The sequence below is a fragment of the Olea europaea genome, chromosome 23 (assembly GCF_002742605.1).
Source record: "Olea europaea var. sylvestris chromosome 23, O_europaea_v1, whole genome shotgun sequence".
In the NCBI taxonomy this organism is placed as follows: Eukaryota; Viridiplantae; Streptophyta; class Magnoliopsida; order Lamiales; family Oleaceae; genus Olea; species Olea europaea.
The window spans coordinates 10,788,642-10,807,723 of NC_036259.1; the positions used below are offsets into that span (position 1 = coordinate 10,788,642).

The 19,082-nt window shown below is 35.6% G+C and overlaps 1 protein-coding gene across 3 annotated transcripts; it reads left to right on the plus strand.

Moving 5' to 3' along the window:
- Positions 1-7,103: 7,103 nt before the first annotated feature.
- Positions 7,104-16,748, plus strand: LOC111372372 (transcription factor TGA2.2-like). 3 transcript variants are annotated; one of them, XM_022994684.1, is made up of 10 exons: positions 7,104-7,257; positions 7,479-7,544; positions 9,393-9,591; positions 9,791-9,850; positions 9,926-9,985; positions 12,246-12,323; positions 12,429-12,480; positions 13,718-13,989; positions 15,801-15,962; positions 16,222-16,748. In XM_022994684.1, the coding sequence occupies exons 3-10, from the start codon at positions 9,526-9,528 to the stop codon at positions 16,366-16,368; spliced, it is 897 nt and encodes a 298-aa protein (XP_022850452.1). In that variant the 5' UTR covers positions 7,104-7,257; positions 7,479-7,544; positions 9,393-9,525; the 3' UTR covers positions 16,369-16,748. The 3 variants fall into 3 exon arrangements, with proteins under 3 accessions (XP_022850452.1, XP_022850450.1, XP_022850451.1); XM_022994682.1 differs by having other exon boundaries at positions 7,105-7,257; positions 15,723-15,962; XM_022994683.1 differs by having other exon boundaries at positions 7,105-7,257; positions 9,488-9,591; positions 15,723-15,962.
- The last annotated feature ends 2,334 nt before the right edge of the window (positions 16,749-19,082 follow it).

Sequence of the window (19,082 nt, forward strand, 5' to 3'; positions counted from 1 at the left end):
AACTTTTATGCTTTAATAAAAGTATTTGAAAGCCAAATAATTGATTCCTGCAACAAACAACACAAACAAAGTGTTATCTATTGTAACAAATATGAGCTCAACTACTTGAATCGGTTTTAAGAAGTTAAAAACACATTCTCTATGTAAAGTTGTAAATTTTCTCAAAATAGGTACCTAGATTCTAAAATGGCAATTCAAGATGTCAAGGTTGCAACGATTCTTGTATTGTGGTGGTGGAAGAAGGATTTCTCTGGTCGTTACCTTTCTTCTAGGCATCAGATATCTTACGATCAGCAAGTTTTGCTTATGTAATCACTTCATCTCTATGCGTCAAACAAGTTACGAGCTGCAAGATATGTACAAGAGAAGGATTATTTATGTCTTTGCTTTTAGTCAACTCAACAGATGACTTCTAGCGTTCGGCTTTCTTATGTCACTGCTATTGTTCTGCTCGTCAGGCAGACTCGAGCTTTTGCTCTGCCTGTGGGACCCCAACACGCTTGATGTTAAGAAAAGATCTCTTGCTTTTTATACAACATCTTTAACTTGGGTGGTATGATCCATCGGGATCAAGATTGCTCTCCTGAGTGTGAGACATCTTTCAAGGAGCAAGACACGTACAAGGAAAGCTTTTCATCGAGCAGCAAAACTTTAATACTCGAATCTTGTTAGCATATGTCAGTTTCTTTTACTCAACATCATTCTCCAAGCCTCAAAACGCTCGAACAAGTTTCACTGATTTGTATGCTTTGACTTTACTCAAATTAGATCTTTTCTTGGCCCCTGATTTCCATGTACTAGTCTTCCATTCTCCATCATTGCTACAGAAAATTATTCCCTTCCCCTACCTAGAAGACTCTTGTGCTATGTTGGGTAATGGGAAAATGTTACTTCTCATATCAGAACCCTTACAAAGAATATTTTGTCCTTCGCATTTCAAATCTCTTCAAGTAATTTTCTTCAAATTCTCCACAATCATCTGTATATAAGAAATAACCTAAGCTCGATCACGTCGTTAGTTATCAAATACTCTGTTTTGGCATCATCAAGTCTTCCTTTCAAGATAACATACTTTCATTTCATTCAAAATTCTGGATCTCTAGTGTTCCCATAATTCTCTCTCAGATGCTCAAGCACAGATTTCTTGCCTGTTAAGTATTAGAAAAATGGGTTGAGAAACAGTGAAAAGTAAGTTAAAAAACATATATTAATTTCCCTAGCTTCCTCAGGAGAACATCTTCTGTCAGATTTCCAATATCAGAAAAACATATTGCAATTCAATTAACAGAAAAGTGGCTATCTTGAAAATTTTGATGCAGATACACACTAAGAAAAATGAATTAACTTGCAGATTGTTTTAGCACAATTATTTGGTTTTGCTCTTGATTATGAATTGTGTGACTTGGTAGAATTGTTATAATAATAACGTTCCTCCCCTTTTTCAAGCACATGTGATGCAAATACTAAAAGCTTGGAAGGAATCCAATCATCCAGATGCTTCACCATCTGTACCTCTTGATAAATTGGAGTAAGTGCTGTGTAACTCAACCTTAACTCTGAAATCCAATAACGAAACTACAATATTCTTGGGAACAAATTCCAAAGCGTTGTGAACCTTGAATGTCTCTTAAAGGACAGACAACTAATAATTATTTTCATTTTTGGTGGACAACTATCACTGTTTGAAGAAAAATACTTCAGTAGGGTGGTTGTGCCACGTGGACCGCCACATGGTGCGATTGCCCAATGCTGAGGCGCCACCTCAAGATCTTGGAGGTGTGTGTGGTGGGCCATCCGTCGAGGTGGTCCTCGCTTATTGGACGGTCACACCAGATGGTGCGATTGTCCTACTAAAGTATTTATACTGTTTGGGGCTTTTTTTTTAAGTCAAAAATGAATTTTGGAATAGTAATTTAATGGAAAATGTGCTGTTAAAAAATAAAGAAATTTTTTGAGTTTGTATTTAATATTATTTTATTAAAGAATATGTGGTGGAAAATAAGATAGAGAAAAATGTATTTTAAAAATAATGAGGACCAAACAAGGGCAACTTGCATAATTGCATGAAATCGAGTTCTCCGAAACAATTTGAATGCAGAAAAACACTCCAGCTTCAAGATGAAAATGTTGCTATCATATGCTCATCCACAATATAAATTTCAATATAATCCAGGGACCCTAAACATTTGACTGTCATTTGTTAAGGAGATACAAGATCAGTGAGTAACCCTAATTAAGCTTATTTACAGATCTCCAAGATGTCATCCAGTCATAGTAATGTTAAGGATATGCTCATGCATTCAAAGGGTGATGTCAAAAAATCACAAATGCAGAAAAAGAAAAAAAGGAAAAAAAAATCGGTGAAGCTTTTGGTGTGCTAAATTCCCTTATAAATACATGAATTTTAGAGATTGAGACGTAAACAAATTTTAGACACGAGTGCAAAGAGGTGACCATATACTGGAATTGATTTTGCGATAGAATTGGAAGAATACAGTTCGTCGTCGAAGCATCACACGGAATTTTTTCTATTTATATCTTCATCTTTGAGATGGAATTCTCTTTCTATAAGCATGAATCCTAATAGCCTTCGTTGGACGTCCACAACTTTGATTATTATTATTATTATTTCAATGATTCAGGCGTCAAAACTTCGCGTAACTAATCTTGTGGAGTGACAATCTTCCCCTTTGAGTCGCCACCTGGGTAAAACTAAATGCAGTCACAGCTTATACACATTTGGACTAGACATTTAGAATGTAGTTCTCCTCCTTGTAGGCCTCTTTTACGACGTGCGAATAGAATGTTTAGGGAGACGACAAAGTGCATCGTAACTTTACAACTTTGTTTATTTATTAGTAAGAAAAGTGGCTAAAAGACGATGCATTGGAGGAAATAGACCGGCGTGTCGCCAATTGTTAGGCATCCAATGTAAAACTATAGAGGTTGCAATATATTTCCTCTGTTTAGGAAAATGAATACTAACTCGTATAATAAAAAAGTTTAAGCCTATTTACAGAAAGAGCAGTAACAGTTAAATCTGCAACTAATATATTTTTCAGGATTCCGAGGTTGAAAATCATAAACCAAAGCCTACAAAATGAGGGGAATAAAAAAATGTCAAGCCCTATTATTATACTGAAACCACAAAATCAAAACGTTTGTAATCCTTACATACATCCAGTTTGCGACACAGATTAGTCCTTGTTTGTCACCCTTTAAAATAAAATTCTTTAATCCCCTGCTTTATAACAATTAGTTTCAAACATTTTTTTTTACGTACTTATTTTCAACTACACATTTACACAATAAAATATGATGCACATAAGTTTCATTTTCTTTCTACTTTTTGACTACACATTCTCCTAAAAATCATTAATCAAAACTCTAATTTCCCCAAATAATGATTGTCAAACGGGGCTAATTCTCATACTTATTTTCAACTGTACATCCACATAAAATATTTTACACGTAAATCCAAATTTTTTTCTTATTTTCAATCACACATTCTAAAAACACTTTTTTATGCATAATTTTTTTCTCAATAGTGACCATCAAACGGGCTAAAAACAATAAGTAGAGGTTTAAACCAATGTTTCAAAATTTAACCAAATCATTAACTCAAAAAAGGTAAAGATAGTTAAAACAGAGTCAAACCATAATAAAAGTATAGAGGTCCAAAGTATTCCAAAGCATTACAGTCCCGTGAACAACATAGATAAAAACAAAAAACAAAATCAAATCAACATTTACCTTTTTCTCCACAAGAAAAATATATAACCCAAGGCATCATAATTTTGTGCAATCCAAGGAGCCACCTAAATTAGATATTTTGGTGTTAATAAAACCCAAAGATTCGCCATATTTTGATGGAAAAGATAGATATTCATTTTAAGAAATTTCTAGGCATCTACGAATCGATAAATGGGTGGCTTAAATGCTCCTTTAAATCATTATTCATTACATTGTCCTTTAAATGTAATTAATATAATTGAAAATATAATTTTTTTTTTTTATATTTTTCCTAATATATCCCAACATTAAATAACGACTTGAATAAAATTAGTTTATATTTATTGATAACAAGGTGCATGAAACCCCTATATAGTGAAGTAGACATTTGAATTGAAAATTTTCTATTACAAAAAGTTGCAACCATTTAAATTAGCTTTCTAACACATTTTGAATTGTCTCTAACGGCTGTACAGAGACAAGAATATGCGCATACGAAGACAACTTTTCTTATTCGATTGAAATTCTTTTGAAAATCAGAACATGATTTTCAACCATTTTTCGACTCCTATAAATATCTAACAGTAGAATACATCATGGAAATCTTTCATATACCTTTCCTACATATATTTCATCAATTTATCACATCAAAGGGAGGCCATATTCATCAATCTTTTGAGTAAAATCACAAGGCAATTGCAAGAATCAATTCATTGATCAAAGCTTGGTTTTTTGTGCAACGATGGGAAGTCGCAACTGGAATTCACCAAGAAATATTTAAAAATTCATAATCTTCTCTTCTAATAATCAAAATCCAGGTGACATTTTACAAATTAATTATGATTTCTTGCAATTTTTTAATGTTAGGCTAATTTTTTAATTACTAAGATACTGATAAACCCTTATTATGATATTTTTATAAAAATTCAGATGCCCAATAAGTGTTTATTCTTTAATAGTTGTTATATAATCTAATTACTTGATTACTAATAGGATTGATTGCAAAATTTATTGATTTCGAGAGAAACAATATCATAGAAAGCACTTTATAGCAATTATTGTAAATTCGGATAGGGGATAGAGATATATCGCTAATTTTACATAATTTATATAGATTGCTTAGCATACTTGGTCTTGTCCAATCGAGGGCTTGTAAGGGGTTAGTCGTATGGGGGGTGATATGGGGCTTCTTCGTGCTCTATTTTTTTGGTATGCCGCTCGAGCAGAGCGAATTTTAATGCATGCTTTCATGTTCGTATCTTTTATAGAAATATGAGAAGTTCACTTGAGAGGATAACTTTAATTGATATCAAAATATGTTTTTAATTAACTTAGAAATATTGATCAACAAAAATGTAGACATATTATCATGTTATTGATTTGCATGTAAACGGATTAATAAGGGGGATCTGAGATATTAGTAAAAGGGAAAATTTCATAAGTAAGAGATTAAATATGATATATTCCAAAGTTAAGAAAATAAGTTTTCAAACTTCAAAAATCAGATTTTTATTAAAATTTATTTATTATTAAATTAATTAATTAATTATTTTATTAAGTAAATATATTTAAGTCACATATCTATACAATTTGGTCACAAACTAACAATTTAATTAATCACTTATTATTTTTTGGTCACAAATAAAAAATTTTATGTCACAAATTATTTTACGATCACAATTCAAAAAACTTGTAAGTCACAGTTTGTTCATCAGTCACAAATAAAAAAATTAATTAGTTACGAATTAATTTTTAGTTACAATTTATCAAATTATTGGTCACAACTTACTTTTCGATCACAAATCAAAAAATTTAAGGTCACAAATTGTGTTTATGGTCACAATTCAAAAATTTTGTAAGTCATGATTTGTTTGTTACAGATAAAAAATTTATACGTTACAAGTTATTTACAAGTCACAGATCACAACTATTATAGGTCATGGATTATTATTTTTTTAGGTTACACACTATTTGTTGTCACAATTTATCTTTTTAGTGGTCATATATTGTTTATTAGTCACGGTTTAATCAATTTAATAATCACAATCAATCAAATAATCTGTGACGACCACCAAACCTCCGCTACCTCTACAACACCACCGTCACAACCACAACCACACCGACACCACTGTCACTGTCGCAGTACCACAACCATCACCACTACGATCTCACCATCACGGCAGACCAACCACAAAACTCCACAAATGACCACACAACCATAAATCCACCACAAAATCGTTCCTACAGAACCGTTCCCACAAATCCGCCACAAATCTACAGCACCTCCGTCCCCACCACAGAACCGCACGCCTCCACCACCACCGCTCATCACCCACTCACTCAACCACCACATCACCACCACATCTACAACAGCCTAGTACGACAATACCCTATTACCACCACAATCCACACTATACCGCCACCACCCCCAACGAAACCATTGTATTGTCCCACTCCACAGAATCGAAGCGGTTGCAAACCAGTGCTTCACATCGCCGCCCTTCAAAATTCACAACCGCCACGCAATCAACCCCGTAGCACCTCCACTGCTTCACATCGCAACGAATCGAGGCGGTTGCAAACCACCTCTTCACATTGCTTCAGCCGTCGAGCGAGGGACCTGCACCAACCACATCTTCACATCGTGACGAGGCTGGATTGGTCCATCGCCGGAGTTTGTAGCCGGCAGAAGCGTTGATGTAGAGAGAGAGACGACAGAGTCCTGGATAGAGAGAGAATGTAGTGTTTATAAAGATGATTAGGGTTTGTAATGTGTAGATAATGAAGTATATTAGTAAAATATTGATTAAAATAATATTTCTGATTATTGAAATATAAAACTTTGAATCTGATTTTAGAAGGTTAAATAATTAAAGTATGGTTTTATGTAATTTCCACTTAGTAAAGTCACATTGAAAATTTACAAAAAAATTTATAAATTGCTCAATAGAGTAGCTAGATTAGTTAATTTAGTATAAATTCTTTAACAAAATTTCCTATTCAATTAAAGTTAACATTAATTGATACGGTTTTGCTAGTGGTACATTTGGGTATACCTAATGGTGTACACCCCACTCATATGGGCGATGGACTCACTATAATAAAATATCCTTTCTTTCACATGGGTCCCACACTCATATAAGTGGAGTGTACACCATTCGGTACGTCCCATTATGTACAACTAGACATTCTAATTGATATTAGAAAACGTATGTCTTTGTGTGAACGATGCTTTAGTTGTCACTTTTTTAATTATTCACGATATCGTGCACTTGTGAGAAATCAAAAGATCAGAAGTGATCTATTTGAAACTATTGAGAAAAGAAATCAAATTTATTTTTATGGGACAAAAAAATAATTGTGTTTGAAAATTAGTAGTGTGCCTTGACTCCCGAAGCGTTCATGGGCGAGACTGATAAAAGAAAAAGTCAACGACGTGTAAATTTTTTGTCAGATATTGATTAAGCAATTTCCCCAATTCTTGTTCGCAAACCAATAGTTTTCTCTACTCCGTATCCGACCCAGGTAATTTGACAATCTCACTAAATGCACCTCTTCTTTATATTTTTCTGTTTATACAAGTGAAGGGATTTCAAATAGAAGCTTCCAGCTTGAGAAAATTAACTGGGAAAGAACCCATAAGTCAAAATTGGCTGATAGCAATCAAGAAAACAGATATTAGCAACAGCGACATCTTAGAGGTTTGGTTTATTCAGTTTGTTTGTTGGGTTTCTATCAATTTGCAGGGGAATATTGTGAACTGCAGAGCAGAATTTGATGTGGGCTTTTGATGAACCCTGTCTTTTTTCACTGTAAGTTCATACTGAAATGGAGTTCTTCTACATCTCAAAAGAATTTATTGATTATGTGTTTCATTTATTCTCATTTTATTGGGATTCGTCTCTTCATGTTAATAGTAGATGATATTAGTTTTTCTTTAGTCTGTTGGTTTGATATATATGTGGTGGTTCGACTTGGTTCTTGTGTTTCTGATCTGAATATTTCCAAAGAGTTCTGGTTTTGCTGTGCACAAATATTACTCGAATAGTTTTGCTATACTTACAGTTTTGTTTACACTCTTTGACATGATACACAATTTTACCATTGACTTTAACAACACTTATTCAAATCAATGGCTCAATTTTGACACTCAAAGGGTGTCAAAACTAGCTTAATTCTTACTCGAATGTAGAATGCTTGGTGAAGATGGCTATATAGGACATGCTATATTAAAAGATTCTGTTGTTCCTTGTTTGCATCATGTATCTTTTGATACTCCAGTTCCTTGATATAGTAGCTGCCCTTTCGTTCTACAATGTCCAGGGCAGAGCTGTCTGTGACTGACGGAACGCAAACATCACCATCCTCCTCCTTCTGCCCTTTTTATTATAAAACTTTAATAAATGATGGCCATGACTCTTTGCTAAGTACATGGGTGTAACCTGGTCAAACCACATTAACGCCAGCAAGAAACTAAAAAATTCTCTATCTTCCAATGAACTTTTTGCATTGTTGCAACATCTTCACTACATTTCATCTTAAAGTTTTGATAATAGTCTAATTCAAGCCCTATACCTTTCTTAATCCGATGATGCTATTTAACAGACATATTTAATATTATCTTGCTTGGTGGTTGATTTTGGGTCTTTATTGCCTATATTTGGGCAACATTTAGAATAGGTCTGACTAACAGCCTCTCAAATTTCCCTTGCTGTTGAAAGAAATATGCACATTTTGCTCACTTCTGGTTCCGTTGAATTCCACAACCAAGTCATGACACGGAATCCTCATCCCAAACTGTAAAATTGGGGTTTTGTTCTCTTGGTGCTGAGCCTATTTCATGGCTTATCTTTCTCTTCCCTTTTGGGAATGTTTTCAAGAGCTCTGACCTGATAAAAAATAGTGTGCTCATTGAATCGAAATGAGACTTGCAGATTTTTGTATTCACCTGATGACTATGATGGAATCAACATTGCCTGGGTTGGTTTTAGGGAGTTCTGAAATTTTTTATTCAAGAGGATGACAATTCCTGGACAGGGTTGATGATTACCTTGTTGGCAAAGAAGACTGTGCAGTTCTGACCATTGAGGTCAAGTGAAAACTAGTTGAAATCGTAAGGAAAATCTTAGAGCTCTGATACAATGTGAACAGGCTGTGTATTGTTTGAATAACTTATTGGTTTAGGGTTTAGATAAAGATCTACTATGAAGAAACGGTGACTAAAAGAGAAATCTGTTCCCATAAACCATGGGAAAGTAAGAGAAAAAAACATTAACCAATACGTATAGATAATTCTGGTGCAGTTAAGGAATACGTACCGAGGAAAGGGTTTGTCAATAATTTCCATTCTCAACATTAGTTGAAGAAAAATCTAATTCTTTTTTTGTTGCTTTAAGAGAATTAATTATTTCAAGCTGCAATTATTCCATGATTCTTTCCAAGAAGGAATACCATGAATTACTTTGCTGAAGTTTTCTAATATGAAAAATTACTGCAATATATGATTCTTGATTCATGAAAGTTGACCAACGAAACAATTTATAGCTATAATAATTGCTGAAATTGTGCCTCACTGTTTTAGTCATATTTAACAATGTCTTGCTGCTGAAATCACTAAAAAAGTTTCCTATGTTGCCACTGGATTCTTTTTCTCTTTGCAGCGTAATTTCCTCCTATTTGAGTTTTATCCAGTAACGTTGGGTTCTGATCCTCTCCAGTCTTCCAACAGAGAAGTGAACTTATATGCTTGTTTTAGTTTGAAGTATTTATCTAGGATATTGTGGAGTGCCCAGTATGGCTGATGTCAGTCCTATGACTGATACTTCAACTGATGCTGACACTGAAGATAAGAATTTGAGGGTAATATCCCAAATGCTTCTCCAATATTTTATGCAAAAATTCTCTCTTTATTATACATACTTATATCCTTATTATTGTGAATTGATAAATAGATGTTCATGGTTTCATTTTCATTGTACATATTGTCCCCATTACTCTAAATTGACAAGCTTGCGTTATTTGTTATTGCTTTGGTATTAACATTAGTTTTCTGTTTCAGAACGCTCTCTCACAGGGTCTGGTAGCTTCTGATGGCAGCGATAAGTCCAGGGATCAAAAAGTTCGAAATTTTACTAAATCTCATGCACCTATATCCTTATTTGTGTAGATACATGATCTTGACAGCTTCTTGCAGATGCTCCGCAGGCTCGCTCAAAACCGTGAAGCTGCGAGAAAAAGCCGTTTGAAAAAAAAAGTAGGTTCTTGGGTTGTGCAAATTATGTACCTTCAATCGTTTTTCTTCAACTTCTGGTTACCATTTATAAATGCATGTTGTCAAAATCTATTCTGAAAATCATCTGTGTGAACACTTTTTCAGTTTTCATTATAATCCGGGTTGAGCTGCCGAACTAGCTGCTCTATCTTCCTTTGTGTGGTAGGTAGTTTTTAGCAATTATTGCAGTGTTATTGGAACTGGAATGTACTGAACCGGCGATCCAGTCCTGTTAGCAATGGTGGACTGGTTCACAGTCGAGTCGGTCATAACGTCCCAGAAACTGACCGGTTGCTGTAAAACCGACAGTGCAGTTTGATAAAATTGGGTGGGTCCTAAAACATATTCTCACAATGCTTGTGGCATGTTTCGAACCTGGATCATCTGTGTAATAATTAAAGTTCCTTCCCACCAAGCCAGCGCAAGTTTGATGTCTGCAATATCATCTAAAACTTAGATAACTGATTACTAAGATATTTATTTAGGCAAGTTTTTCAGTTTTTATAGCTATAGAAAATTGAAAGAATGTCTTAATTAATTAAAAGTACTTTCAGTTTGCACCTAGCAAATTCATGACTGCTATAATCAACATAAAACAGTTGAAAACTTTTTCTTTGTACTAAAATGCAAAAAAACTTAAGAAAAGTGCATAGTCACGTGTTCCGAAGGGTTGAAATTATATGATTACTAAAAATTTTCTTAAAGGAATACTCTATGTTAATAGCTATTATTTCTTTTTGTCGTTTTCCTAGATCCCTGGATTTAATATGAAAATCAGTAATATAATTTGGAAATGAAATATGGCAGGATCTCAGAATTCTGATGATCTTGATATACTAATTTTGATATAAATTGTATACATTAGAGGAAGAGGAGTGCTGCCATTGATATGTAAGTTGAGTGCTGCCATTGATTATGTAAGTTGATTATGACAAATAATATGCATGGGGGGAAAAGAAATTAGAAATAGAGGAGCAGGGAATGAGACATTCTGATATACATTGGAACATATATTACTAATCTGTCTTGTGAAACTGCATGACAAAAGGCAAAATATATGAAAAATAAGTAGTAATTGGATGAATCTATAAAATACTAATGAAAAATGGAAGGAGAAAAATTAGTATGTCGTCAATTTGATTTGGAGAAAACAAAAGAGAGAAAGCTAAGCACATTTTTCTTCTTACTGCAAACATGGCATACCTTAATTTTTAAACTTGAAGTTGTATTTATGCATAATCTTTGACAACATAATTTGTGTTGGGATTCAATTAGAAGTGTTTCAAAAAATTTTGGCATTCGATGTACTAAAGGTTCATGCCCTTCTTTATCTTTGAAGATGAGGTGTCCTAACCATCCAGTTACTATTCCGTCTCTATTATCCATTGAGCCCAGCGTACTGACCTGGTTGATGGGCTGGTTGGGTCTGATAACTTTGAATTATAGTAATGTGGCTTAAACAACTTCCACAATCATATTAGGATATGTGTACTGTAAAAGTTATATTGGCATCTTTGATAAATTAGAATATTTTTTCAAAATCAACGTATAAATATGTTAATGTCTCTGAAATAGATGTGCACATTCATCAGTTTGGTTCTGCATAATAGTATATCAGTTTATTTGTGTAAAATCTATAAGTGAAAGAACTTGCAAATTATTTATCAAATAAATTATCAATTCTACCTGTATTATATGTTATCTTTTTTTTTTTTTTATTAAAGTCCATTAATGGTACCCATACCCAACTTCAAGCACTTATCTTAATGGCTTGATTCTTCAACTGGGTTTAGTGACTATCAAATGTCAAGGATGAAACATTGACAGAACCTAGAGGCAACAAAGTAGCAAAGGTTGAATATGATTCACAACCCCATCCATATACACAGAAATTGATCCATAAATCCAATGGTTAATTATCTATTGGGGGTAATCTATCAGTTGAATTTTGCCCATTCGCATTTCATTTAAAATCTGGGTTGCCAGTGTTTTCATACACCATATGCATGTATACATGTCATATTGTTTCTCATATTTTAAAATTTTTCCAATGCTGAAATCTCTCTGTTTATTCCCTTTTTACTATTGGTGTGTGGATTATTGTATTTTAGCTGGTGGTATGGAAATCTCAATTTTAGATGTTTTCTTAAGAGGTTCTCGTCCAATAAAAATAATGTGTCATTTGACAATGTCATCAGCCTATCTTATATGCAAGTGTTCTGTTTTGCTATTTGGGTTTCAGGCTTATGTTCAACAGTTAGAAAGCAGCAGAATGAAGTTGACACAACTTGAACAGGAACTCCAACGAGCTAGACAACAGGTTCTGTTCTGTCTAGTTATTTTATATATGATTTACCCCTGAAATCCTATTTCTAGTAAGTCTTTGTTGTTTCTCAATTTAGTGAGTATATTTTCTTTGGTGAAGGGCATATTTATTTCAAACTCAGGAGAGCAAGCTCAGTCGATGGGAGGAAATGGTATAATTATCATCCTTTTGAACATCTGACTGTGAATTTCATATGAAATGGTTTTGCTGCTCAAAGCAGGTATAAAAAATTTTTCTGTTGTAAAAAAATTTATTTGCCAAAAGAAAGAGAAGAAAGCTGCAAGAGGGTCGTAAAGAGGAAACATGTTGTATGAGGTAGTGCCGATGGACTGACAGCATAAAGAGGTTCAGGAAATGGTTCAGTGTACCTTCAGGCCTGGTGATTGAATAACTATTGAAATTGAGCACTAAGTTTAGAAGGGAGTAGGAAGTTTCAGAGAGGGAACATCCTTCTCTGAGACTTGTTATGGATGAAGAGGTTGATGGTATTATTTAGAAGAACTCCATGTATTATGAATTTATTTATTTTTTTTTTTTTTAAAGAAGGGTTGGGAATGAAAAATGAATGCATTAAAATGTATGAAGCAATTAGCTCTATTGAAAGTCAAAATCATAAGCAGAACATATTGCTACAGTAATTTCTTTTTTAAATTTTGAGAATAGATAAAATAAGCTACTTTAGTGGAAATAATTAAATATATGAAATCCCGAGAATGAAAGAGAGAGAAAAAAAGGGTGACTGGGTGAAAGAAAGCAAAGATGTCACTGTTTGCAGGAGAATAACAATCAAAATATGAAAATGAACATGTCAGTGACTAGTGGATATCTAGGCGTAAAGCATATAATTATTTAGTTGATGGAGCAGGATTACAAGTTTATGTTGTGTGCTGGTAGTTAAACTTGACCTAGGGCCTCCTTTGCCTGAAGGGCTAAGGTAACAAGCATGTTCTTAGGCAAAGGGCTAAGGTAACAAGCATGTTCTTGAGGAGTTGCAAAAATACGGAAAATATTTTAAGCGTTTGCTGAATCAGATTTCTGTGCTTTTAAGGAGCTGATTGTGAGTTCATCCTATTAGAACGATGAACTTTGGCAAAAGGGTGAATATAAGAATTGATGGGGAGTAGGAATTAAGTTAAATTCCAGATAACAATTTTCGTACTTCCCGAATTCTCTATTTTTAAGATTTCTTTTGTTTGACATTAGTTGCTTAATTTTTGCTTCCCCATCAAAATATCCTGAGATGTAATAATTTATGTCAACTTTGGTCCTTCCCATAAGTTAAATGCTTTTGTAAACTTGGTAACTTTAGTTCATTTTTTCACAAACCTTAATTATTTCGGTGCCTTTGGGTTCCATGGAAATATGATCTGTAAAGCCTATATATCTAGGTGCTTTGGCCTTTGATGTTGAATATGCACGCTGGCTGGAGGAACATAACCGCCGGGTGAATGAGCTAAGAGGTGCAGTCAATCAACATGCAGGTGATGGTGAACTTCGCATAATTGTGGACGGCATCTTGGCACACTATGATGACATTTTCAGGATAAAAGGGGACGCTGCAAAGGCTGATGTCTTCCATATTTTATCAGGCATGTGGAAAACACCTGCAGAAAGGTGCTTCCTCTGGCTTGGTGGTTTTCGTTCATCTGAACTTCTTAAGGTGAGGGTCACATCGTTTTATCAGTTTTTTGCCTATCAGCAATGTGGGGGATTACTTTTATAGGATGATTCTCCATATTCTCGCTCCTCCCTTTTTCTTGAGTATGTCCACATGGAATATTGTAATTTTTTCTCTCAAGTACTATTGGCGAGATAAATTGTTCTACTGTAGAATGATCCATATATCATATGTAATATGGCTTCAATGTGTTAATGTCTGTTGCCAAGTTAAATGGTAAAATGTACAGGCTAAAAATTTCCAAGGCTTTGACAGGGCAGACAACTCATGTTGATAGATCCAAAAAGTCTGCACCTAATTTTCCCTGTAGCACCCTCATTTTTCTGGGAACTATGCCCTTGCTTGAGTCCTATTTTTTATGAATAGATTTTCTGAAAAAGTGATTTTTTTTGGAGAATGTGTGGTTAAAAATTTGGGAAAAGTTTGGAGTTTATGTGCAAAATTATTTTATTGGGAGAATGTGTGGTTGAAAATGAATGTGAAGAAAAATGAGTTTTAAAGATGGGACTCAAACAGGGGCTAAATGTTCAGGAATTTTTATAGTTATTGAATATTTTGAGCATAGAACAAACAATTGTACGAGAACATGTTATATCATGTGGTGCATGAGTGTAAAGATTCATATTCCCATATTTTATTTATTTTTCCCTTCTCTTCTCTCTAGCAAGAAATAACATGCATGAAAGGGAAGGTATTTTACAGCATATTCCAAAGACTGGTAGATATGGGAATGAATGTGTGTGTTAATGTGGAGAGTGCACAGATTTCCCAGTTTTCATATGAGTACCATATATGAGCATTCTTGAGTGTGGGTTAAGGTTAGTGGTAGGGGCTTGGCTGGATGGCATGGGCAGAGCTATACTGCCTTCACACAGCACGATGCTCTCTCATCATCCCTGGTGGCACGTTATGCCTTTGTTGATCTGTTCTGACAATACATGCGGCTCATGCATGGACATAGATAAAACCATAGATTTTTAGAAAGAAGCTCAGGGGATCACGACTAGAATGCTGTATCCTTCTTTGAGCTGAGACAGATCATCCAAAACACCCCGGATATCCCCCAAGAATGATGAGACAACTACAATAGTGGAGGAGGAAATCGTAGTCCCATAGGATTCAATGAATCTGTGCCTTTTTCCTCTGCTTAAGGAAGGGAACATAGTTATGTGGGGAGATTAATAGTGTTTGTGTGTGTGTGTGTGTGTGTGTCTTTGGTACTACTAGATGTGTGTATGGTGGTTTGGAATTTCTAAGAGAAATTATCAGTAAAATTATGTAAAACCTTTTGGCCTTACTAAGAACCTTTCCTGATGCTTATGATGATTGACATAAGTAAGTATGTATGATGCTTCTATGTGCTCTACTTGCATGTTATTTTGGTTCTATGGTGTTCATAGTCCTTCGTTGGATATCAGGATTTCATGTATTGAAGAGCATTGCTTTTTGAGCGCAGTCACTCCATTCAGTTTAAAGCAATAAGGTCAAAGAGGGATAGCTATTGGATTCTCTGTTGTTTTCGTGACCGTACACTACTTGAATTAATTCTCCTGTCCTAATTGAGCGTGCAACTGTGCACATTTTATTTTATTCCGGAAGAGTGAATTTTCTTGGTTCATATCTTTTTGCTTGTTTGTTTTGTTTTTTATGGTTTAAGTGCCAACCTTTTGTAGGTGTTCTATTAGTCTTTAAAACTTTGACCTACCTGGTTGCAGCTTCTTCTAAATCAGTTAGAGCCCTTGACCGAGCAACAGTTAATGTCAATAAACAACTTACAACAGTCATCTCAACAGGCTGAAGACGCCTTGTCACAGGGAATGGAAGCATTGCAGCAGTCTTTGGCCGAAACATTGGCCGCCTCACTCGGCCCATCAACAGGAAATGTTGCCAACTACATGGGTCAAATGGCAATGGCTATGGGAAAGTTGGGAACTCTGGAAGGCTTCATTCGTCAGGTTATCTTTTTGCTCTTTGTACCTTTTGTTTTCTGTTATCAATCCTATCCCCTAGCCAGCACCCGTCTCTTTGTTCATTTTATTTCTGCATATCGCAAGAAGAAGGTAACTGAACAGGGACAAGACTGTGTAGAGCATAATAGAGATCATATGGGGCTCATCGGTCATATTGACATGTAAATGTGAGAAATTGTGTTGAAGTATAATTCCATCTGTGTATGATTTGATTAATGATGACGAGGCGTTACTTGTATTGCAGGCTGACAATTTGCGGCAACAGACTTTGCAACGAATGCATAGTATATTGACAACTCGGCAATCAGCTCGTGCTCTACTTGCCATCAACGATTACTTCTCTCGGCTTCGAGCACTTAGCTCTCTTTGGCTTGCTCGTCCCCGTGAGTAACATCTCCCCGTTAATGCAACTTGGTTTGTATGTTTGTTGACAATGTAAAATTCGGAGGCAGCCAGGGGTCAGCAGACGGTTTCTGTGAATTCTTCCCATCATCGTCATCATTCCTGCAGCTTCATCTCATGTTGTATAATTTTTCATTTTCAGTTACTTGAAGTAATTGATTTACAACCAATGTTAATATATTTAGAAAAGGAAAAAAAGGGTCAGATCGATAAATATAGTTAGCTTAGAACATTGTGTTTAAGCGCCACATTTTCTGAAGTAGCAAGAAAGACTTCACAAAATATGAACGACGATTGATTACAATTGATTTGGATGATGTAGCGTCTTTTCACAAATTTTAGTGAGATTCGGATGGTGAATCATGGAAAGCTACCCTTGTTAATCTCGTATGGTTTTATTAATGAATAATACTATCTAGTTTCAATGGATTAAACTTCTCTTTTGAGTAATGCGATATGTTGAATTAAAATGTGACAAGTTTCGAGTTCCATTTAATCATATTTAATTAAGCCTATTGAAACAATGTCCGAATTTCGTGTCATTTTCCCATTTCCTTGGTGTTTATAGTTTTTATTTTAAAAAGACAATGAACTTCCAATTTGTGTCAAATTAGTTATGGTACTTTTTTTTTTTTTTAATAGCATAAATGATTATTGAAATTACAAAATTTCATCTGCAAGGATAGATGAGAGGCTCAAGCTATTTCTTGCTTCAAAGCAATTCATCTTCAGAATCCGAGTCAATCCATGAGCTAATTTTGCCTATGTAACAGTCGAATCCATCAGTTAAGTAGTTACTTTGATAGATATACAGCAGCAAACTGGAAACGTTTTCCCGTTAATATCCACAGTTCACAAATCTCGACTTTGAGAAATAAATAAATTTGTCTTTCGACATTACATGAATAAGAAAAGTATATGCCGTCTAGACTTTGCATAAAGTGCAATGGATTTGAAAGAGAAAAATAAATCACTCGGCAAATGAAACAATCATTAATTAAGATAAATGGAATGAAAGGATGTTAAACGGGCTGAGCAGCTCTTCGGCTTGGCCGCTCAGCTCGTTAAAGCTCGGCTCATGGGCGGCTCGTACGAGCCTAGCAAGGGTGGGATCCAATGAGTAAGGTTCGGCTCGTCGAGCTCTCGAGCGGCTTGTGGACAAAAGCCCACGAGCCAAAAGTTCAAGAGCTCGGGTTGTGGGCTCGTAAAAAATGTGACGAAAAAGTTAGAAAATTTTCCAAAAAAAAAAAAGAGCTCGTGGGCTCGGCTCATTATTAACAAGCCACGAGCTAGTGTGTTTAAGGGCTCATTGCCACCACTCTGTGAAGAGCTCAGTACCAAGTATGACCCAGCAAATGGCAAGGCACCTGATCCACTACTATCTTGCTTCATTAAGCTAATTATGAATATGTCGCTCAAATAAAGTTAAATGGTAACTTTCAAGCTCGAATGGTGACAAGGACTTAATGAATGGCAGTTTTTGAATATGTGGCTAATGATAACCGAGGCATAGTGTTTATGATCCCATTTCCTCGAAACCTGTGAAAACCCATAAACGAATTTTGCGTAAAACTTTGACTTTAATTCGGCTTCATACTAAATACAGAAAAGCAGCAAAAATATCTATGACACGGTCACATTTGGCCTATGCATTTCCTTGTTACTGTATCAATTCCAACTGTTGCGTGTTGTCACATCTGTCCTATCCACCTGGGCCAGTGGGCCACTCATCCTGACCCACGTGGCATTCCTGCCGAAGTGGCCCACATTGCTGAGGTGGGTTACATCCGAACTGCTTCTAACCGAGGCTCCGTGGCCCGAGGCGTGGAAGCTCTTGGTTGTAGCTGAGGTCCTCGAATGGACGAAGCCCCAGAGTTGATGCGCGAGCCTCAACTACAAGGAAACATCCTCCATGGTCACTTCTCCCAAGAGATCGCCTGCACAGATCTTATTCGAATGATTGATGGAATGTCTGTCATAAGAATAAATGTCAAGTCTTGTCACTAGCGTGGAGGCCCTGCACAAGCAATAAATGCGCCATAAGCTAGCAAGTCAAATCCCATGCCTAAGAACAGACGTTTAAACTAAGGAGATGAAGCCACGTGCCACTTCATCCAAGGGCCCCCATTCCATATGTATCACTATAAATACCCCCATTGTATAACGTCAAAGGACTAATGCAAGAATCAATAATAAAGACTACATTTTACTCAACTCTCTCCCATTTTACTGGCAATACACAAATCGAGTTTATACATTTTTGCATATATCTACGAGCACCGGTTGGTAATTATTGTACAACCGGATTACGAACAACCCGCCGGATCTCGAACGTCACCGTCCCGCGTCATTGGGCTACTCCCACGCCCCTTTGAACCGCTCGTTTAGACCATCCACGTGTCTTAGCGTGTTGGACATTCGCCCACGCAAGCGCGGGTGGGACCGGCATCTGTTGGCGCACTTTTTGGGGTCAACAGATTGGCGCCGTCTGTGGGAAATCATACCATAACCACGAGCAACCTTGTGGTAAAAGCTTGCTGAAAAAACATTTGGGCAACCCCCCTTGAAAGAGGATTTGTTCTTGAAAGAGAACATGAGGAACCCCTACCACTTGGAGAAATCTAAGTTGGATAAAGGAAAAATGAGTTCTAACGAAGATACTCCCCCAAGGAGGGTAAGAGAAAATACAAATGTGCCTCCCCA

Excerpts from the sequence above, each read along its gene's own strand:
- LOC111372372 (XM_022994682.1), top strand. The coding sequence starts at position 9,526 with ATGGCTGATGTCAGTCCTATGACTGATACTTCAACTGATGCTGACACT. Across the intron at positions 9,592-9,790 it reads CTGAAGATAAGAATTTGAGG|AACGCTCTCTCACAGGGTCT; the intron begins GTAATATCCCAA and ends TTTCTGTTTCAG. Across the intron at positions 9,986-12,245 it reads AAAGCCGTTTGAAAAAAAAA|GCTTATGTTCAACAGTTAGA; the intron begins GTAGGTTCTTGG and ends TTTGGGTTTCAG.